This window comes from Bombina bombina, chromosome 6 (genome assembly GCF_027579735.1).
Source record: "Bombina bombina isolate aBomBom1 chromosome 6, aBomBom1.pri, whole genome shotgun sequence".
Taxonomy (NCBI): Eukaryota; Metazoa; Chordata; class Amphibia; order Anura; family Bombinatoridae; genus Bombina; species Bombina bombina.
Window position 1 is genome coordinate 114,051,478 of NC_069504.1, and position 24,257 is coordinate 114,075,734.

The window sequence follows — 24,257 nt, forward strand, 5'->3', positions numbered from 1 at the left end:
TCAGGTTGAGAGGGCCCATAGGGCACTTCGGGCAAGACCCCAAAGAGATATGCCGCCAAGAGATGTGATTATAAAATTCCTTAAGTTTACCGACAAAGAAAAAATCTTATCTGCAGCAAGGAAGAATCCTACATTTAAATTTCAAGGAAACGTGTTGCAATTTTTCCAAGATTTATGTGTGAGAACATTACAACGACGAGGCAGACTTCGACCACTAGCATCACTACTTAGAAAACATCAGATACCTTATCGTTGGGCTTACCTTTCGCCCTTCACATACTTAAGGATGGAAAAATGACTTCAATCAAGACAACTGATGAGATACCTGCGGTTTGCAAACTCTTTGGTTTGATAATACCAGAGATACCCCTGGATGCAGACCTGGGAGAGAAACCAGGGAAACAACCTGCTTCACAAAGTGGCAAGAAATCTAACTGGACAAAAGTAAACAACAAAAGGTCCAGACCATGACCTCGTATTTAGTCTGGAACAGATTGGAAGCACAATCATAGATGAGAGACTGGTAAGACATTCTCTTAAGCGTGGACAAGTCCTGGTAATGGAGGTTATAGACGTTATACACTGATGGTGTTTGTTGAATTTATGAGACTACTAAAAAGAAAAAAAACATTATTTTCTCTTTTTTTCTTATGGTTTATATGTTGCTCTGTCAGCCAATATCTTTTTGTTATGCATTGCCACCTATACAAATAGAGTAAAAATAATAAGGCATTTAGTATCATCTCCTATATCATATGTCAATGCAAATATTGTGCTATATGTTATATGATTTTTATTGTTCTTTTTGTTTTCTTATACGTGTAAATTTTCATGTATGGCTGTTATTTAATTACTTTGCACTGTGCCATTCTCGCAGTACACCACATTGTAATTCTGCTGGGAGGTTCACCAAGATTCACGGTTATGAGAGGAGGAGTTGGAGGTTGTATGATAGTCAGGTTAATAATAAATTGGGATGGATGGATAGTGAGAGAGGGACTGGGAAACATTTTCTATTGCACTCCTATAATGATGCTAAATAATGGCTAAATCAATGATTTTCCCTGGAGTTAATCTAATATCACACAATGTGAGAGGTCTTAACTCCAACATAAAAAGGAGAACGGCGCTGTCACATTATAAAAGACTTAAAGCCAATGTTGTGTTTTTGCAGGAAACTCACTTTTTAAACACTCAGGTACCTAAATATTGGGCTAAGGAATACTCACAGAGCATCCATACAACCTCAGACACTAAGACTAAGGGAGTATCTATACTGATTCATTCATCCTTGAGCTTTGAACATAGAGACACAACAAAAGATAAAGAGAGTCGTTATATATTGGTAAGGGGAAATATACAGGGAACAGAATTCCTTTTCTGCAGTATATACGCACCAAACAAACGACAGGAACCCTTCTTTCGACATATCTCTAAACTATTTTTTTAATTTAGAGTGGATAGAGCACTGGAACTATAGAATCCCAAACTCCCTATCTATATAAGCTCCTTCCAACTTATATATATGTGAGATATTTAAAAGGATTTTGTCGATATAGGGGCGTGGTACACTTAAGGGATGTGGTTTAATTTTATCGAATTTTCTTAAATTGGTACAAATTATTTTCCAATTGTGGCTTTATAATATGAGTATTGCTAGATCCATTGACCAGTGTTTGCATGTGTAGAGAAATAATTGTGTATAGAGATGATATTATATAAAAAAAGGTGCCTTTTGTGATACTAATTATCTTTAATGTGTAAGTGGAAAAAATGATATTAATAGTGCATATATAATTTTATTCTATTGTTTGTATCTGCATATAGCCTTATAGAAAAAAATTCAGTGATTTAAGGTGGTAGTGTTTCCAGTTTTAAGGGTGCATTAATTTTGTGAATCTTCAATATTTTAAGGATTTTTTCTAAAAGCAAGTGCGTGATGATGTGCTGATTTCCTATAAAGAACTTCTGTGTAAATGTAGGTGTAGTGTTTAGGTGACTGATTAATTGATAGGATTGTGTCAAAAAACAGTGACAAAAAAATAATAATAAATGACTCTAACTGATATAATCAAAAGAATATGAAATTTATTTAAAAAAAAAATTGTTATTAGAATCTCTTATATTTGGTAATTACCACTAAATGTCAGAATTTTTCTGGGACGTCTCCCAGATGTAATATAAATATTCAGATGACCATATAAAAGAACTCAATATGTGTCAAGATTATTATAAAAAATATATATAATGAACACAAAATCAAAATCAAAAATCAACAATAAAAAATCAAAAATCAACAATAGAAAAGAGTCCGTTTTTATAAAACTTGAGATAGGGTTCCAAATATCTCTTTGTATTATTTGGGGAATTCAAAACAGGTTGTTATATTATTTGCTTCTTATATTACTTAATACCGCTCTTAGTGCTGTGCACGCGGCAAGAGAAACAGAGAAGTAACTATGTATGTCCAAAAGCAAGGCTAAACTTTTAGCTGTTACAAACACTCTTGCTTGGAGCTTAATCAATATATAATCCCAGACAGTTTAGCTTTCATGTACCGCTCTTAGTGCTGTGCATGCGGTAATTTCAGCGCCTTATTGTATCCTTCAAAGAGGTTAGGATTATTTTATAATCACCTTTCCAATGTGGTTATCAACTTTGTTGTACTCACAGTTCTTTAGTGTTATGGCAGACCGCTTACTGCTTCTCCATATTGTTCTTTCACTCCGTTGTCCGTTCTCGGCGTCTGACGTCACACTCCTTCGTGGAAGGTCGTCTTTCAGTGGCAGTGAAATCGCTATTATGTATACGGTCACTTTTTGTTGAGAATAAAAACTGCACTTAGTGCTATGCACGCAGTTGGTGAAAGGGATCCTTTATAATTCCCCAATTGGTGGTGTAATAGAATTGTAAAAATAAAAATAATAACCCGGGTTATTTTTGATGATCAATATGTCAGATAAAATATGAATATAAGTTCATAGATAAAATGAAAGTCACACAGCTCGACGCGTTTCGCTCTTACCAGAGCTTTATCACTAGCATCACTACTTAGAAAACATCAGATACCTTATCGTTGGGCTTACCTTTTGCCCTTCACATACTTAAGGATGGAAAAATGACTTCAATCAAGACAACTGATGAGATACCTGCGGTTTGCAAACTCTTTGGTTTGATAATACCAGAGATACCCCTGGATGCAGACCTGGGAGAGAAACCAGGGAAACAACCTGCTTCACAAAGTGGCAAGAAATCTAACTGGACAAAAGTAAACAACAAAAGGTCCAGACCATGACCTCGTATTTAGTCTGGAACAGATTGGAAGCACAATCATAGATGAGAGACTGGTAAGACATTCTCTTAAGCGTGGACAAGTCCTGGTAATGGAGGTTATAGACGTTATACACTGATGGTGTTTGTTGAATTTATGAGACTACTAAAAAGAAAAAAAACATTATTTTCTCTTTTTTTCTTATGGTTTATATGTTGCTCTGTCAGCCAATATCTTTTTGTTATGCATTGCCACCTATACAAATAGAGTAAAAATAATAAGGCATTTAGTATCATCTCCTATATCATATGTCAATGCAAATATTGTGCTATATGTTATATGATTTTTATTGTTCTTTTTGTTTTCTTATACGTGTAAATTTTCATGTATGGCTGTTATTTAATTACTTTGCACTGTGCCATTCTCGCAGTACGCCACATTGTAATTCTGCTGGGAGGTTCACCAAGATTCACGGTTATGAGAGGAGGAGTTGGAGGTTGTATGATAGTCAGGTTAATAATAAATTGGGATGGATGGATAGTGAGAGAGGGACTGGGAAACATTTTCTATTGCACTCCTATAATGATGTTAAATAATGGCTAAATCAATGATTTTCCCTGGAGTTAATCTAATATCACACAATGTGAGAGGTCTTAACTCCAACATAAAAAGGAGAACGGCGCTGTCACATTATAAAAGACTTAAAGCCAATGTTGTGTTTTTGCAGGAAACTCACTTTTTAAACACTCAGGTACCTAAATATTGGGCTAAGGAATACTCACAGAGCATCCATACAACCTCAGACACTAAGACTAAGGGAGTATCTATACTGATTCATTCATCCTTGAGCTTTGAACATAGAGACACAACAAAAGATAAAGAGAGTCGTTATATATTGGTAAGGGGAAATATACAGGGAACAGAATTCCTTTTCTGCAGTATATACGCACCAAACAAACGACAGGAACCCTTCTTTCGACATATCTCTAAACTACTTACAAATTGGTCTAGGGCGCGGATAATTTTAGCGGGAGATTTTAATATAGATTTAGCAGCATTGGGGAGAGCAACGACAGACATTAAAACCAAGAAAAAACAGAGACAACAAAGTATAGCTACAAAAATTATTTAACTAATTGAACCACATGATATACAAGATGCATGGGTCACGCTATATAGGGACACTACCGACACTACATACTATTCCTCGGCACATAGATGTCTTTGTTAGTCAAATATTTACAACCCATATTACGTAAAGCACATATACATCCATGTGTCTGGTCGGATCACTCGATCACACAGCTCCTCATGGGATCTATTTTGGAACCAGGGAGAACTAAAACATGGGTTTTTGACCCAACTTCTCTGAAACATCCTGAGGTTAAGGCCAGATTACTGAGGGAAATGAGTGAATGTTGGAAAATGAATGTGGACTCGACGAGAATCCGATTTCGGTATGGGCAGCACATAAATTAGTGCTTCGAGGGCTGTTAATTAAAGAAAAGGTACATTATAAGAAAAAGATTGAGGCATAACAGGTGAGGCTCCAACAGGAGATTCACTTGTTGGAAAGAGAACACAAGCACAATAACTCACAACTCACATTGCAAACTTTAACACAGAAAAAGGTCAGAATTACTCACTATACTAAATGATAACTCTATTAGAGCAGCCAAAAGACTAAAGGCTAACTACTTTATATATGCGAACAATCCTGATAGATATTTAGCTAAAAAAATCAGAGACGAATATCAATCAGTGTCTATTCCGAGCATACAGACTGAGACAGGACGTACTACTTCACATCCGCAAGAAATTGTGGACACTTTTGCAGAATATTATAGAGATTTGTACGATGGAAAAAAGTTAAAATAAGTGACCAAACGCAAACGGTTCTCAATAGCTTTTTAGACTTAGCTAATATGCCACAGTTAAACGCAGAACAGAAAGACCAACTGAATGCTACTATAACACAGGCTGAAGTGGTGATAGCCATAAAAGAGCTTAAACCAGGAATGGCCCCGGGACCGGATGGATTCCCGGGGGAATATTACAGATTGTTTAGACAGACACTAGTTCCCCACATAGTCAAATTTGCTAACCATATTTTGGAAGGCCATACTATACATACTGACCTTCTGCAGGCCAAAATCATAGTTATTCCAAAAAAGGGCAGGAATGCAACATTATGTTCTAGCTATAGGTCCATATCCTTAATAAATCAAGATTTGAAGATTGTGACCAAAATCCTCACCAATCATTTAAAACACATCCTGCCCTTTATCATTCAACCAGATGAGGTGCGCTTTATTAAAAATAGGGAGGCCCCCGGATAATATTAGGAAGATGATTACAGTTCTTGACTATTTGCACCATGAGCGGACGCCTTCTCTGGTCCTCTTCTTGGACGCGGAGAAGGCGTTCGATAGGGTGGATTGGACATATATGAATACGGTACTAACGAGGGTGGGATTTAATGGGTCATTTATGAAAGCATTGGGGTGTTTGTATTCAAATCCCACGGCACATATAAGGGCAATTGGACACCAGTCTGGTGTTATTAATATACGTAACGGTACCAGACAGGGATGCCCATTGTCACCTTTACTTTTTGCAATATGTATTGAGCCATTGGCTGCAAATATACGAAATTCACCGACTATTACTGGACTGCAATTACAGCACACTCACCATAAGATAGCTCAATTTGCAGACGATGTATTATTGACAGTAACTAAACCACTTATCTCGCTCCCCAATATATACAGGACTTTACAACAATTCTCTGATATATCAGGATACAGTGAACATAGATAAATGTGAAGCACTTTCATTGGGTCTACCAAAACAAACGGTTAAATTAATAGAAGTGAACTTCGATTTTAAATGGGTGAAAGACAACATAAAATACTTAGGGGTTAAATTGACAAAACAATCTGCCCAATTATATAAGGCCAATTATATACCCATGTTTAAACTAATAAGATCTGATCTGCTGAAGTGGAAGAAACATAATTTCTCCTGCTATGGCAGATTGTCATTGATTAATATGAATGTACTACTGACTCCTATATTTATTCCGAACCCTACATGTTAAAATAGACAAAGCGGATTTGAAGGCCCTTCAGACAGACCTTCATAGATACCTTAGAGGCTCTAGGCATGCGAGGATCCCCCAGGATACAGTGACTAGACATAGACAACTAAGAGGAGTGGGACTTCCGAATCTAGAGGACTATTATCTAGCAGCTAGATTAGCTCAAAATTCTCTACTAGGGAGAAAACAGGACGATGTATTATGGCCTCATTTAGAGGCTATGACAGAGGGTTATAGAGATCCAGAATATATACTATGGAAGAGAGACATTTACAAATCAGAGGCCTAGATTTAGAGTTCGGCGGTAGCCGTCAAAACCAGCGTTAGAGGCTCCTAACGCTGGTTTTGGGCGCCCGCTGGTATTTGGAGTCAGTGATTAAAGGGTCTAACGCTCACTTTACAGCCGCGACTTTTCCATACCGCAGATCCCCCTACGCCATTTGCGTAGCCTATCTTTTCAATGGGATCTTCCTAACGCCGGTATTTAGAGTCGTTTCTGCAGTGAGCGTTAGAGCTCTAACGACAAGATTCCAGCCGCCTGAAAATAGCAGGAGTTAAGAGCTTTCTGGCTAACGCCGGTTTATAAAGCTCTTAACTACTGTACCCTAAAGTACACTAACACCCATAAACTACCTATGTACCCCTAAACCGAGGTCCCCCCACATCGCCGCCACTCGATTAAAATTTTTAACCCCTAATCTGCCGACCGCCACCTACGTTATACTTATGTACCCCTAATCTGCTGCCCCTAACACCGCCGACCCCTGTATTATATCTATTAACCCCTAACTTGCCCCCCACAACGTCGCCGCAAGCTACTTAAAATAATTAACCCCTAATCTTCCGACCGCAAATCGCCGCCACCTACGTTATCCCTATGTACCCCTAATCTGCTACCCCTAACATCGCCGACCCCTATGTTATATTTATTAACCCCTAATCTGCCCCCCACAACGTCGCCGACACCTACCTACACTTATTAACCCCTAATCTGCCGAGCGGACCTGAGCGCTACTATAATAAAGTTATTAACCCCTAATCCGCCTCACTAACCCTATCATAAATAGTATTAACCCCTAATCTGCCCTCCCTAACATCGCCGACACCTACCTTCAATTATTAACCCCTAATCTGCCGACCGGAGCTCACCGCTATTCTAATAAATGTATTAACCCCTAAAGCTAAGTCTAACCCTAACACTAACACCCCCCTAAGTTAAATATAATTTTTATCTAACGAAATAAATTAACTCTTATTAAATAAATAATTCCTATTTAAAGCTAAATACTTACCTGTAAAATACATCCTAATATAGCTACAATATAAATTATAATTATATTATAGCTATTTTAGGATTAATATTTATTTTACAGGCAACTTTGTAATTATTTTAACCAGGTACAATAGCTATTAAATAGTTAAGAACTATTTAATAGTTACCTAGTTAAATAATTACAAATTTACCTGTAAAATAAATCCTAACCTAAGATATAATTAAACCTAACACTACCCTATCAATAAAATAATTAAATAAACTACCTACAATTACCTACAATTAACCTAACACTACACTATCAATAAATTAATTAAACACAATTGCTACAAATAAATAAAATTAAATAAACTATCTAAAGTACAAAAAATAAAAAAGAACTAAGTTACAGAAAATAATAAAATATTTACAAACATAAGAAAAATATTACAACAATTTTAAACTAATTACACCTACTCTAAGCCCCCTAATAAAATAACAAAGCCCCCCAAAATAAAAAATTCCCTACCCTATTCTAAATTACAAATATTACAAGCTCTTTTACCTTACCAGCCCTGAACAGGGCCCTTTGCGGGGCATGCCCCAAGAATTTCAGCTCTTTTGCCTGTAAAAAAAAACATACAATACCCCCCCCCCAACATTACAACCCACCACCCACATACCCCTAATCTAACCCAAACCCCCCTTAAATAAACCTAACACTACCCCCCTGATGATCTTCCTACCTTGTCTTCACCATGCCAGGTTCACCGATCCGTCCTGGCTCCAAGATCTTCATCCAACCCAAGCGGGGGCTAGACATCCACTGAAGAAGTCCAGAAGAGGGTCCAAAGTCTTCCTCCTATCCGGCAAGAAGAGGACATCCGGACCGGCAAACATCTTCTCCAAGCGGCATCTTCTATCTTCTTCCATCCGATGACGACCGGCTCCATCTTGAAGACCTCCAGCGCGGATCCATCCTCTTCTTCCGACGACTAGACGACGAATGACGGTTCCTTTAAGGGACGTCATCCAAGATGGCGTCCCTCGAATTCCGATTGGCTGATAGGATTCTATCAGCCAATCGGAATTAAGGTAGGAATTTTCTGATTGGCTGATGGAATCAGCCAATCAGAATATAGTTCAATCCGATTGGCTGATCCAATCAGCCAATCAGATTGAGCTCGCATTCTATTGGCTGATCGGAACAGCCAATAGAATGCGAGCTCAATCTGATTGGCTGATTGGATCAGCCAATCGGATTGAACTATATTCTGATTGGCTGATTCCATCAGCCAATCAGAAAATTCCTACCTTAATTCCGATTGGCTGATAGAATCCTATCAGCCAATCGGAATTCGAGGGACGCCATCTTGGATGACGTCCCTTAAAGGAACCGTCATTCGTCGTCTAGTCGTCGGAAGAAGAGGATGGATCCGCGCTGGAGGTCTTCAAGATGGAGCCGGTCGTCATCGGATGGAAGAAGATAGAAGATGCCGCTTGGAGAAGATGTTTGCCGGTCCGGATGTCCTCTTCTTGCCGGATAGGAGGAAGACTTTGGACCCTCTTCTGGACTTCTTCAGTGGATGTCTAGCCCCCGCTTGGGTTGGATGAAGATCTTGGAGCCAGGACGGATCGGTGAACCTGGCATGGTGAAGACAAGGTAGGAAGATCATCAGGGGGGTAGTGTTAGGTTTATTTAAGGGGGGTTTGGGTTAGATTAGGGGTATGTGGGTGGTGGGTTGTAATGTTGGGGGGGGGGTATTGTATGTTTTTTTTTACAGGCAAAAGAGCTGAAATTCTTGGGGCATGCCCCGCAAAGGGCCCTGTTCAGGGCTGGTAAGGTAAAAGAGCTTGTAATATTTGTATTTTAGAATAGGGTAGGGAATTTTTTATTTTGGGGGGCTTTGTTATTTTATTAGGGGGCTTAGAGTAGGTGTAATTAGTTTAAAATTGTTGTAATATTTTTCTTATGTTTGTAAATATTTTTTTATTTTCTGTAACTTAGTTCTTTTTTATTTTTTGTACTTTAGATAGTTTATTTAATTTTATTTATTTGTAGCAATTGTGTTTAATTAATTTATTGATAGTGTAGTGTTAGGTTAATTGTAGGTAATTGTAGGTAGTTTATTTAATTATTTTATTGATAGGGTAGTGTTAGGTTTAATTATATCTTAGGTTAGGATTTATTTTACAGGTAAATTTGTTATTATTTTAACTAGGTAACTATTAAATAGTTCTTAACTATTTAATAGCTATTGTACCTGGTTAAAATAATTACAAAGTTGCCTGTAAAATAAATATTAATCCTAAAATAGCTATAATATAATTATAATTTATATTGTAGCTATATTAGGATTTATTTTACAGGTAAGTATTTAGCTTTAAATAGGAATCATTTATTTAATAAGAGTTAATTTATTTCGTTAGATAAAAATTATATTTAACTTAGGGGGGTGTTAGTGTTAGGGTTAGACTTAGCTTTAGGGGTTAATACATTTATTAGAATAGCGGTGAGCTCCGGTCGGCAGATTAGGGGTTAATAATTGAAGGTAGGTGTCGGCGATGTTAGGGAGGGCAGATTAGGGGTTAATACTATTTATGATAGGGTTAGTGAGGCGGATTAGGGGTTAATAACTTTATTATAGTAGCGCTCAGGTCCGCTCGGCAGATTAGGGGTTAATAAGTGTAGGCAGGTGTCGGCGACGTTGTGGGGGGCAGATTAGGGGTTAATAAATATAACATAGGGGTCGGCGATGTTAGGGCAGCAGATTAGGGGTACATAGGGATAACGTAGGTGGCGGCGGTTTACGGAGCGGCAGATTAGGGGTTAAAAGTGTAATGCAGGGGTCAGCGATAGCGGGGGCGGCAGATTAGGAGTTAATAAGTGTAAGGTTAGGGGTGTTTAGACTCGGGGTACATGTTAGGGTGTTAGGTGCAGACTTAGGAGGTGTTTCCCCATAGGAAACAATGGGGCTGCGTTAGGAGCTGAACGCTGCTTTTTTGCAGGTGTTAGGTTTTTTTTCAGCTCAAACAGCCCCATTGTTTCCTATGGGAGAATCGTGCACGAGCACGTTTTTGATGCCGGCCGCGTCCGTAAGCAACTCTGGTATCGAGAGTTGCATTTGCGGTAAAAATGCTCTACGCTCCTTTTTTGGAGCCTAACGCAGCATTTGTTTGAACTCTCGATACCAGAGTTAAATTTATGGTGCGGCCAGAAAAAAACCCGCGGAGCGTTAACAGCCCTTTTACCGCCGAACTCTAAATCTAGGCCTAAGAAAGGCTATCAGAACCTGATCACTCAGATAGCAGTTAAACATTTAGATATAGCTAGCAGATGGGGTTTGGCCCTACCTGTTAACTCTTTAATAAAACCTCTAAAATATATTTTGCCAGAGGAGTCAAGTCGTCTAATAGATAAATGGGCACACAAAGACTAATATCGAATAGCTGACTTTCTAGACAATAAGAAGATCATGACTTTCAATCAATTGAAGAGAAAGCTTGAACCTATCTACCTGCCATGGTTCCTGTATCTACAGATAGCTTCAGCCATTAATATGTATATTAGGACAGGATCAGAACCCAAGACGAAAACTACTTTTGAAAAACTTTACAGTGCAACATATAGACAAAAACAGGCTATTTCACAAATATACCTACATATACAGGAGACACGTACAATAACAAAATCTTCTGTCATATTCCAATGGGAAACAGATGTAGGTGCATCGTTAGATGTGCAGACTTGGAATCAAATATTCCTAGACTCTAATAGGGGTCTATTGGGTGCAGATTTAAGGGAATACAACATTAAGACAATATTTTGCTGGTACTGAACACCTTTGAAGACAGCACATATGGTTAAGGGAGGCACCAGACAATGCTACAGGGATTGCTCATAGTTGGGCACATATTTTCTTATGTGGTGGGAGTGCCCTATGGTACGAAAGATGTGGCTTGCTCTTTCTGAAATGATATCTGTAATACTAGACGAACAAGTAATATTAACACCCATGCAGGCGTTATTGAATGATGGAGACTCGAGATTCAATTTGCATGTAAACAAATTTATTAGAATTGTATGTACAGTGACTCGTATATCCATAGCAAAATATTGGAAAGTGGGAGCACCAGAATGGAGCGAGGTTTTGGGAAGAATAAGGAATGTATTTTGCATGTGTGAGACATATATTCAGGATACGGTAGAATCCTTCAACAAAATCTGGTTTTATTGGATTCTAAATGAAAAGTGTTTGTAGGTTATGTATTGGGTGGAGGGAAAGGGTGGATATGATATGGATATAAATGGACAGGATATAAAGGTGAACTCAGCGGATAACTAATGTAAGGTAAGATGTTGAGAGAAGTATAATGATAAACTAGCAGACAGAGGCGTACATTGCGATGGCTTATTGGTTATAGTTGTTTTATTTGTTGATTGTTATATATATTATTTTTTTTGTATTAAAAAATGGAACATTCCAAGATAGACTTTTGCTCTCAGAGGAGCTTTAACCTGTGATACACATTGTTATTTTGTTTTAGGAATTGTATATATGGAGAGACGAATGTAAATAATTGTTATCTACTTGTAAGATTGTCTTTCAAAAGGAACTAACTGTGTATTGAGAAGATTGTTCAATAAAAAAACCATTTCAATTTAAAGTGGAAACGATGACCAAAGGAATGGTCTGGGTATTTTGTTTGATGCAAAATAAAGTATATTTGTTGGATGACCTGCAGGGTTTGATCTGTAATTGGAACAGGCAGGTCAATTGGACCCTGTTGGCATGAGACAGGGGTGACACATACAGAGACCATATTCTGACTAATAGTGTGGGGGGGTTTTTAGGAGAAATTACTTTCATGTGGAATCCATCAGCTGGGCATCAGCATACTCTTGTGTTTGACTTTAATCTTTACTGACAATGCTTTAGCCTGTAGTAGACAGAGAGAAAGGGGTGTTATTTCATTCTTGGACTCAGACAGCATAATATCTTGGGCCAGCCCTAAAGACTTGGTACTATTTTTTCAAAGTAAATTTTATTTCATCCTAACATTCCCTGTACATGATATATATATATTAAAAAGAGAATCTACAGTGCTGAATTTGGTACGTCTATTGTTAAAAAAATAACTATTTATTGTTTATTGTTTCTTCTTTTCCAGCTCCAGTAATAAACAGATTCTCAAGACGAGCATCAGGTAGGTGATATCTATTTTTTTTTTTTTTAATTTGTTTGATTTAACATGGTATAGATAACAAGTGGAGAGTAGAAATGGTAGCACTATGGTGTGATAGCATCTCTAAAGCGCAATGCATAGCGCTTCCATTTTTACTCTCATATTACAAGTTGAGAGCATAATGTTAGTGCTCGAGCAAAAGCCTAAGGAGGTCAGATAGCGCAGGTGCACTAAATCCCTCACATAATAGACTTCTATGGGCTGCGCTAAAAAACTCAGGTCTTTGCCATCACTCAAGCACTAGGCCAAGGGTGCACTAAAACAAAGGTGAAATAGTAGAGTGTTTGTATTTTCATGTATATAATATATATATATATATATATATATATGTGTGTGTGTGTGTATGTGGATAGTGTTTGCTGATTAGTGGCTACATTTAGCCACCAATCAACAAGCACAGCCCAGGTTCTGAACCAAAAATGGTCCGGTTCCTTAACATAGATTCCTGCTTTTTCAAATAAAGATAGTAAGTGAACGAAGAAAAATAATAAGAGTAGATTATAAAGTTGCTTAAAATTCATGCTCTTTCTGAATCATGAAAGAAAAAAATGTGAGTTTAGTGTCCCTTTAATCACTGATGTATGCTGCACATGTAATGTACTTTTAAAAGCTAGAACTTCCCAAATGAACATATTAATAGATGCAAGTTAAAATGTATTCTCAGAAACGTGAACAATAACAGACATTTCTATGTAAATTTGTGAATCTATGCAAGTTTTACTTGGAAAGCAAGTTGTAATAAACAGATTGATATAATAACATAATGGTTAAGAATTTACATGAAAGATGTATTCATTTCATTTAGATTAGGTTATACAAAAATAGCTTAACTATGCTTTTCAAAACTGGAAGCCTCATAATTTTCTCCTCGACCTTCTGCAAAGAAAAGCACAAATATTATGAATTGTTATTTTATTTTTGTAGTAGCAAACAAAATTAATTCTATCCCAATGAAACATGTTTTCATAATCAGGCCATCTGGTTGCTGTTTTTGTTCCAGAAATTGTATTTTACTACACATAGAAAACATTTAGTATTTGCTTCAATATATAAATTCAATTATCACTTTATACTTATCAATTTCATATTTGGAAAAAGGTCCCATAGGAAAAATAAACATTCTGAACCACTTTAAAATTATAACATACAGTTTTGTACACAATGCTTCTGCTATAAAGTAAACCACATCTTTATTCATTTGTCCTTAAAAAAAATATTTGTTAAGTTGGGTAACAACTGTAATTATTAACCCAAATTAATAACATGAGTAGTCATCTTAAATAACTACTTAAAAATACACATTAGTGATATTAAACTGTTAATACCTTGCTTGTTGAGCATTTCATACACCTGTGCTAGAGTTGTTTTTAGTTGTTTGGCACATAAATGTCAACTATTCTCTGAGAGGTAGCCACGCAGATTATACCTTGTTTTTTTCAGAAGACTAAGCATAAACACCATAATATAGTAATCTCCGTCATATGAAATGCAAAAAAAATGACATTTTGTGCCATTTTCTATAGCGTACATAGTAAATAGCACCACACAAGTCAGTTTATAAAGTACAAGCAGAGCTGTTTATTTTATATCTACATTACCTACACCTTTTTTCTCCAATAATTTTGTCTGTGCCTATGTCGCTAACTGGGTTTAACTAAATTTTAATTTTCACACTGTTGATTAATTGCTTTGAAAATATCCTAATGTAATCTACAAAAATAATCAAACAGTTATATGTTACATAGCACTAGCACCTCCAAACATTTTTACATTTTTAACCCAGTACCCTGATGCTAGTGGCTGAGTCTTGGTGGTCCTATAGTAGGGCCAAGCAGCCAATGGTGTTCCTGCACAGAGGTTACTGAGCGTTTGAGTGACCTTGGTTTTAATTTTGTGCAAGCAGGACATAAATATGGAAAGGATATGCAACAGCGCTGAGATCACAAATTGACATCATCCTGTAATATGCAAATTGGAAGTCAATATATTGTGCTGATCACGTGTCAGAGAGTGAGCATTATAATATTAAGTATCTTATTAATGTATTTCCTGCAATGATTTAACAACCTGCTTGAGTCAGATTTCCCATATAAATAACTGGCCTCTGCATCTCAATCACATAACGCTTTAGATATTGCCCCGTTCCAATCCATCAGAAGATGCCAAAATATTGTACGGTCACAGGTTTGGTAACTGTTTGCTTTTTTATTTTTAAACTCATTCCAATTTATACAACTGCACTGCACATATACAATATAACAGGACAATCTGGTCTAGTGTAAAAAGAATAAGTAACAGACCTTTAAATGGATTTATAGGAGTTTTCACTAGGCTTGTGCATTCAGAAGAAGGCGTCACTCATGGCATTCGGCTCTTTTCTGAGACAGATTTCTTCTTGTGAAAGTGCAACACTAAGATCTGTGCAAATCCAGACCGTAGTGTGTTGCAGTTTGACAAGCAGAAATACGGCTCTGAAAAGAGCTGAACACAGAGAGCAGCCGCCTTCTTACACATTTGGAGGCATCCAAAACCTCTAAATGCACAAGCCTAGTTTTCACAGACGATCAATGAAGAAAAATAAACCCAGTCCAGAGTCAAATTAAAACATGACAACAAATGAATTCAATTATGATGTGTTTGAAGGCAGTTGTTTTACTTAAAGGGACAGTGAACCCAATTTTTTTCTTTCATGATTCACAAAGAGCATGCAATTTTAAGCAACTTTCTAATTTACTTCTATTATCAATTTTTCTTCATTCTCTTGGTATCATTATTTGAAAAGCAAGAATGTAAGTTTAGAAGCTGACCCATTTTTGGTTCACAACCTGGGTTGTTCTTGCTGATTGGTGGATAAATTCACCCACCAATAAACAAGTGCTGTCAAGAGTTCTGAACCAAAATTTGTCTGGCTCCTTAGCTTAGATGCCTTCTTTTTCAAATAAAAATAGCTAGAGAATGAAGAAAAATTGATAATAGCGGAGGAGGGTTCACTACACTACACACAAAAAAATTATTGGAAGGGATCAGGGAGGTGGAAGGTGTCAGGTAGGAGGGTAATACCTTCATTGCTATACCATTTCCCATATTAGCTAACTAATTAAGCCCTTCACTGCCGGGAATTTCAAAAGTGTGGTGTGCAGCTGCAATTAGTGACCTTCTAATTACCAAAATCCCATGGCAAAGCCATGCATGTCTGCTATTTCTGAACAATGGGGATCCCAGAGAAGAAGGAGTGATGGCAAAAATGCTAAAAATTCTCAGGTATTTTGAGCAAGTTTTTCTCAGAAATTCCCGGTAGCGAAGGGGTTAATTCTATTTAATAAAATACTTTGCAATACTCTATCATTATTTATTTTGCTTCCCTTTCCTTTAATTTAAGTCTGAAAATTGTGGGTTTTCCATCTCTAATATTTGGAAGTGTACACCACAGGCTTCACAAGCCGAACCCTGCATCATATTTGTCCATAATATGTCTTAAAAGAGATGATAAAATAAGGAATTGCATAACAACGTTTGGACTGGCTACTCCAAGTGATGAGTGGAGTTATAGCTACTGAAAAACAATTGCAGCAAGGTGCCAACACATTAAAAATGTTTAAACTCACTAAACTGCAGAAAAAATATTGTTATATCAAGGTGTTTACTGTCCCTTTATGTGGATTAAAAAAAAGTGAAAAAATAATTTGTTGTGGTAACTTAGAATTTATATGTGAACTGATGTCAGTAAAAAATAAGTGTACAAAGCAATTTGTTGGCTGTTAATTAGGGATTGGCCAATCCCCTTTCTATACATGTAATAAAATAGAAGAAGGATGGAGCCATAACCTATAGGATAAAATATGAATTTACAACACCAAAAAAATGTTGTAATTGCCCCTTATTAAATTAACATTTTTATTTTGTTTTAGTTAAAGGGACACTCAAGTCAAAACTAAACTTTTATGATTTAGATAGAGCATACAATTTGAAACAACTTTCCAGTATACTTCCATTAACAAAATGGGCACAGTCTTTCTTCTGTTAAGTGTGATCAGTCCACGGGTCATCATTACTTCTGGGATATTACTCCTCCCCAACAGGAAGTGCAAGAGGATTCACCCAGCAGAGCTGCATATAGCTCCTCCCCTCTACGTCACTCCCAGTCATTCTCTTGCACCCAACGACTAGATAGGATGTGTGAGAGGACTATATGGTGATTATACTTAGTTTTATATCTTCAATCAAAAGTTTGTTATTTTAAAATAGCACCGGAGTGTGTTATTACCTCTCTGGCAGAGTTTGAAGAAGAATCTACCAGAGTTTTGCTATGATTTTAGCCGGAGTAGTTAAGATCATATTGCTGTTCTCGGCCATCTGAGGAGTGAGGTAAACTTCAGATCAGGGGACAGCGGGCAGATGAATCTGCATAGAGGTATGTAGCAGTTTTTATTTTCTGACAATGGAATTGATGAGAAAATCCTGCCATACCGATATAATGTCATGTATGTATACTTTACACTTCAGTATTCTGGGGAATGGTACTTCACTAGAATTACACTGTAAGAAATACATAAAGCTGTTTAATAACTAGAGATTATGTTTAACGTTTTTGCTGGAATGTAAAATCGTTTTCATTTGCTGAGGTACTGTGTGAATAAATGTTTGGGCACTATTTTTCCACTTGGCAGTTGCTTAATCTGTTTTTCTGACAGTTTCTGTTCTCCCTCACTGCTGTGTTGTGAGGGGGAGGGGCCGTTTTTTTGGCGCTTTTACTATGCATCAAATATTTCAGTCAGCAACTCATTGTATTCCCTGCATGATCCGGTTCATCTCTACAGAGCTCAGGGGTCTTCAAAACTTATTTTGAGGGAGGTAATTTCTCTCAGCAGAGCTGTGAGAATTATAGTTTGACTGAGATAAAAAACGTTTTTTCTGTAATTTGTTTCCTGCTTTCAGAATTTGTTATCTTTGCTAATGGGATTAAACCTTTGCTAAAGTTGTGTTGTTTACAAGGATTGAGGCTATAACTGTTTCAATTTATTAATTTTCAACTGTCATAGATCTTCTGTGCTTCTTAAAGGCACAGTACGTTTTAATATTTTTCTAATTGAATTGTATTTCCAAGTTGCAAGTTTATTTGCTAGTGTGTTAAACATGTCTGATTCAGAGGATGATACCTGTGTCATTTGTTGCAATGCCAAAGTGGAGCCCAATAGAAATTTATGTACTAACTGTATTGATGCTACTTTAAATAAAAGTCAATCTGTACAAATTGAACAAATTTCACCAAACAACGAGGGGAGAGTTATGCCGACTAACTCGCCTCACGTGTCAGTACCTACATCTCCCGCTCAGAGGGAGGTGCGTGATATTGTAGCGCCGAGTACATCTGGGCGGCCATTACAAATCACATTACAGGATATGGCTACTGTTTTGACTGAGGTTTTGGCTAAATTACCAGAACTAAGAGGTAAGCGTGATCACTCTGGGGTGAGAACAGAGTGCGCTGATAATATTAGGGCCATGTCAGACACTGCGTCACAGGTGGCAGAACATGAGGAGGGAGAACTTCATTCTGTGGGTGACGGTTCTGATCCAAACAGACTGGATTCAGATATTTCAAATTTTAAATTTAAACTGGAAAACCTCTGTGTATTACTAAGGGAGGTGTTAGCGGCTCTGAATGATTGTAACACAGTTGCAATACCAGAGAAAATGTGTAGGTTGGATAAATATTTTGCGGTACCGACGAGTACTGAGGTTTTTCCTATACCTAAGAGACTTACTGAAATTGTTACTAAGGAGTGGGATAGACCCGGTGTGCCGTTCTCACCCCCTCCGATATTTAGAAAAATGTTTCCAATAGACGCCACCACAAGGGACTTATGGCAAACGGTCCCTAAGGTGGAGGGAGCAGTTTCTACCTTAGCTAAGCGTACCACTATCCCGGTGGAGGATAGCTGTGCTTTTTCAGATCCAATGGATAAAAAGTTAGAGGGTTACCTTAAGAAAATGTTTGTTCAACAAGGTTTTATATTGCAACCCCTTGCATGCATTGCGCCGATCACGGCTGCAGCGGCATTCTGGATTGAGTCTCTGGAAGAGAACATTGGTTCAGCTACTCTGGACGACATTACGGACAGGCTTAGAGTCCTTAAACTAGCTAATTCATTCATTTCGGAGGCCGTAGTACATCTTACTAAACTTACGGCGAAGAATTCAGGATTCGCCATTCAGGCACGCAGGGCGCTGTGGCTAAAATCCTGGTCAGCTGATGTTACTTCTAAGTCTAAATTGCTTAATATACCTTTCAAAGGGCAGACCTTATTCGGGCCCGGGTTGAAAGAGATTATCGCTGACATTACAGGAGGTAAAGGCCATGCCCTGCCTCAGGACAAAGCCAAAGCCAAGACTAGACAGTCTAATTTTCGTTCCTTTCGTAATTTCAAAGCAGGAGCAGCATCAACTTCCTCTGCACCAAAACAGGAAGGAGCTGTTGCTCGCTACAGACAAGGCTGGAAACCTAACCAGTCCTGGAACAAGGGCAAGCAGACTAGGAAACCTGCTGCTGCCCCTAAAACAGCATGAATTGAGGGCCCCCGATCCGGGATCGGATCTAGTGGGGGGCAGACTTTCTCTCTTCGCCCAGGCTTGGGCAAGAGATGTTCAGGATCCCTGGGCGCTAGAGATAATATCTCAGGGATACCTTCTGGACTTCAAATACTCTCCTCCAAGAGAGAGATTTCATCTGTCAAGATTGTCAACAATCCAGACAAAGAAAGAGGCGTTTCTACGCTGCGTACAAGAGCTCTTGTTAATGGGAGTAATCCATCCAGTTCCACGATCGGAACAGGGACAGGGGTTTTACTCAAATCTGTTTGTGGTTCCCAAAAAAGAGGGAACTTTCAGACCAATCCTGGACTTAAAGATCCTAAACAAATTCCTAAGAGTTCCATCGTTCAAGATGGAGACTATTCGGACAATTTTACCTATGATCCAAGAGGGTCAATACATGACCACTGTAGATTTAAAAGATGCTTACCTTCACATACCGATTCACAAAGATCATTATCGGTACCTAAGGTTTGCCTTCCTAGACAGGCATTACCAGTTTGTGGCTCTTCCATTCGGATTGGCTACAGCTCCAAGAATCTTCACAAAGGTTCTGGGTGCTCTTCTGGCGGTACTAAGACCGCGGGGAATCTCGGTAGCTCCATACCTAGACGACATTCTGATACAAGCTTCAAGCTTTCAAACTGCCAAGTCTCATACAGAGTTAGTGCTGGCATTTCTAAGGTCACATGGATGGAAGGTGAACGAAAAGAAAAGTTCACTCGTTCCACTCACAAGAGTTCCCTTCCTGGGGACTCTTATAGATTCTGTAGAAATGAAGATTTACCTGACAGAGGACAGGCTAACAAGACTTCAAAGTGCTTGCCGCACCCTTCATTCCATTCAACACCCGTCAGTGGCTCAATGCATGGAGGTAATCGGCTTAATGGTAGCGGCAATGGACATAGTACCCTTTGCACGCTTACACCTCAGACCACTGCAACTGTGCATGCTAAGTCAGTGGAATGGGGATTACTCAGACTTATCCCCGTCTCTGAATCTGGATCAAGAGACCAGAAATTCTCTTCTATGGTGGCTTTCTCGGCCACATCTGTCCAGGGGGATGCCATTCAGCAGACCAGACTGGACAATTGTAACAACAGACGCCAGCCTTCTAGGTTGGGGTGCCGTCTGGAATTCTCTGAAGGCTCAGGGACAATGGAGTCAGGAGGAGAGTCTCCTGCCAACAAACATTCTGGAATTGAGAGCAGTTCTCAATGCCCTCCTGGCTTGGCCCCAGTTGACAACTCGGGGGTTCATCAGGTTTCAGTCGGACAACATCACGACTGTAGCTTACATCAACCATCAGGGAGGGACAAGAAGCTCCCTAGCTATGATGGAAGTATCAAAGATAATTTGCTGGGCAGAGTCTCACTCTTGCCACCTGTCAGCAATCCACATCCCGGGAGTGGAGAACTGGGAGGCGGATTTCTTAAGTCGTCAGACTTTTCATCCGGGGGAGTGGGAACTTCATCCGGAGGTCTTTGCCCAAATACTTCGACGTTGGGGCAAACCAGAGATAGATCTCATGGCGTCTCGACAGAACGCCAAGCTTCCTCGTTACGGGTCCAGATCCAGGGATCCAGGAGCAGTCCTGATAGATGCTCTGACAGCACCTTGGGACTTCAGGATGGCTTACGTGTTTCCACCCTTCCCGTTGCTTCCTCGATTGATTGCCAGAATCAAACAAGAGAGAGCATCAGTGATTCTAATAGCACCTGCGTGGCCACGCAGGACTTGGTATGCAGACCTGGTGGACATGTCATCCTGTCCACCTTGGTCTCTACCTCTGAAACAGGACCTTCTGATACAGGGTCCCTTCAAACATCAAAATCTAACTTCTCTGAAGCTGACTGCTTGGAAATTGAACGCTTGATTTTATCAAGACGTGGATTTTCTGAGTCAGTTATTGATACCTTAATACAGGCTAGGAAACCTGTTACCAGAAAGATTTACCATAAGATATGGCGTAAATACCTATATTGGTGTGAATCCAAAGGTTACTCTTGGAGTAAGGTTAGGATTCCTAGGATATTGTCTTTTCTACAAGAAGGTTTAGAAAAGGGTTTATCTGCTAGTTCATTAAAGGGACAGATCTCAGCTCTGTCCATTCTGTTACACAAACGTCTGTCAGAAGTTCCTGACGTCCAGGCTTTTTGTCAGGCTTTGGCCAGAATTAAGCCTGTGTTTAAAACTGTTGCTCCACCATGGAGTTTAAACCTTGTTCTTAATGTTTTACAGGGCGTTCCGTTTGAACCCCTTCATTCCATTGATATAAAGTTGTTATCTTGGAAAGTTCTATTTTTAATGGCTATTTCCTCGGCTCAAAGAGTCTCTGAATTATCAGCCTTACATTGTGATTCTCCTTATTTGATTTTTCATTCGGATAAGGTAGTCCTGCGTACTAAACCTGGGTTCTTACCTAAGGTAGTTACTAACAGGAATATCAATCAAGAGATTGTTGTTCCTTCTTTATGCCCAAATCCTTCTTCAAAGAAGGAACGTCTACTGCACAACCTGGATGTAGTCCGTGCTCTAAAATTTTACTTACAGGCAACTAAGGAATTTCGACAAACGTCTTCTCTGTTTGTCATTTACTCTGGGCAGAGGAGAGGTCAAAAAGCTTCCGCTACCTCTCTTTCTTTTTGGCTTCGTAGCATAATTCGTTTAGCTTATGAGACTGCTGGACAGCAGCCTCCTGAAAGAATTACAGCTCATTCTACTAGAGCTGTGGCTTCCACTTGGGCCTTCAAGAATGAGGCCTCTGTTGAACAGATTTGCAAGGCTGCAACTTGGTCTTCGCTTCATACTTTTTCCAAATTTTACAAATTTGACACTTTTGCTTCTTCGGAGGCTATTTTTGGGAGAAAGGTTCTTCAGGCAGTGGTTCCTTCTGTATAAAGAGCCTGCCTATCCCTCCCGTCATCCGTGTACTTTTGCTTTGGTATTGGTATCCCAGAAGTAATGATGACCCGTGGACTGATCACACTTAACAGAAGAAAACATAATTTATGCTTACCTGATAAATTCCTTTCTTCTGTAGTGTGATCAGTCCACGGCCCGCCCTGTTTTTAAGGCAGGTAAATATTTTTTAATTTATACTCCAGTCACCACTTCACCCTTGGCTTTTCCTTTCTCGTTGGTCCTTGGTCGAATGACTGGGAGTGACGTAGAGGGGAGGAGCTATATGCAGCTCTGCTGGGTGAATCCTCTTGCACTTCCTGTTGGGGAGGAGTAATATCCCAGAAGTAATGATGACCCGTGGACTGATCACACTACAGAAGAAAGGAATTTATCAGGTAAGCATAAATTATGTTTTTTATATTTAAACTTTTTGAGTCACCAGCCCGTACTGAGCATGTGCAGGAATTCACAGAAAATACGTATATGCATTTGTGATTGGCTGATGACTGTCACATGATGCAGTGGGAGTGGAAATAGACATAACTTTTGAAGTTTGTCAAAACAAATCTACTACTTATTTGAAGTTCAGACTAAGTGCTACTTCATTGTCTTTTTATCATTCATTTGTTGATTATGCACATCTACTGTATTTACTGGTCCTTTGAACTAGTGTTCCTTACGGCAGACCTCAAGTACCTTCAACAGGCCAGGTTTTCATTATTTGCAGAAAGAAACATGGACAGAAATGACCATTACAGAATGCACTATTAGCACTCATGTAGACTTTTTGACACAAATTGTGAATATATATTCTTGAAAAAATAGACTACCAAATGGTAAAGAGAGTTCACTTGGAACATTAAAACATAACTTTTATTTAATACGCAAAAAACAGGAGATAAAATAAAGGGATGTGCAATTAAAAACAATAGCTTACTGGGGTGTGATAGAAGACAATCTCTTATATCACGTTAAATGCCTGGGTATAATGGCTAAAAGTTGTTGTGCATATTTGGGTATTCGTAATTTAACCTGCAAGTGATTATTAGCGCTCGGCAAAATAAAAATGATTAGATTTAACCAGTGTTATTTAAATAAACACAAGCTGAATAATTATTATGCAGAGCTTTTATTTAGTATCTTGGTCTTGTAGGTTCAGAATATGTGTCTAGAATCCTCTGAGTATTACCAGAGTATATGCTAGCACAAATTACTGTTACTTTAATTTGGCAACACGGTGCATAGAGCATAAATATTGTTTGATTAAGAGATTAATGTTATAATGCATACTTGGGTATCCATGTTAATAACTTCAGGCAACGCTGGGTTAAACAATATGTCTTGGTCAGTTAGAATTGACTGAGTATTACCCAGAGTGTTAAGTTAACCCAGAGTACCATGTATTAAGTTTAACACAGTATTGCATAAAGCATGGTTTGTATTTGGTTTATAAGATCAGTGTGATTGGTGGATACTTAGGTATCCATATTTATCGATTCACAATAACACAGAATTAAACATTTTGCCTTACCCAGTCACAGTACAGGAGTATATAACCATTGATAAGGTATAAATGCTATGACTTTTTGAGCAAAAATAGTTTCTTTGTAAAGTGTTCTTTAATGATCAGATGTGAATTCAAAGACAGCTATATTTATGCCACAATAATATGTTTATTTAAAGCTGGTTGGCCTCAGCATAAATAGCGAGAATAATTGCCTTGCTAGGTCGCATATAGTAAGCGTAAACCAGTATCTGGTACTGCGCTGTATTTTAGTTGTAACTACAATCTGTGTACACTATTAGGCAAAAATCAGTCCTTGCCCTGTTGATTTTTAACGATATAAGTAATGTCACCAGATTAATCTGTATTACCATAACAGAATATCATG

The 24,257-nt window shown here is 38.3% G+C and overlaps 1 protein-coding gene across 1 annotated transcript in view; it reads left to right on the forward strand.

Moving 5' to 3' along the window:
- The window catches only part of PRKAR2B (protein kinase cAMP-dependent type II regulatory subunit beta), a 414,633-nt gene that overhangs the window by 201,602 nt on the left and 188,774 nt on the right, over positions 1-24,257 (forward strand). The window contains exon 2 of the mRNA XM_053716571.1: positions 12,796-12,831. Coding sequence (XP_053572546.1) covers positions 12,796-12,831 — 36 coding nt within the window. The remainder of the gene's footprint in view (positions 1-12,795; positions 12,832-24,257) is intronic.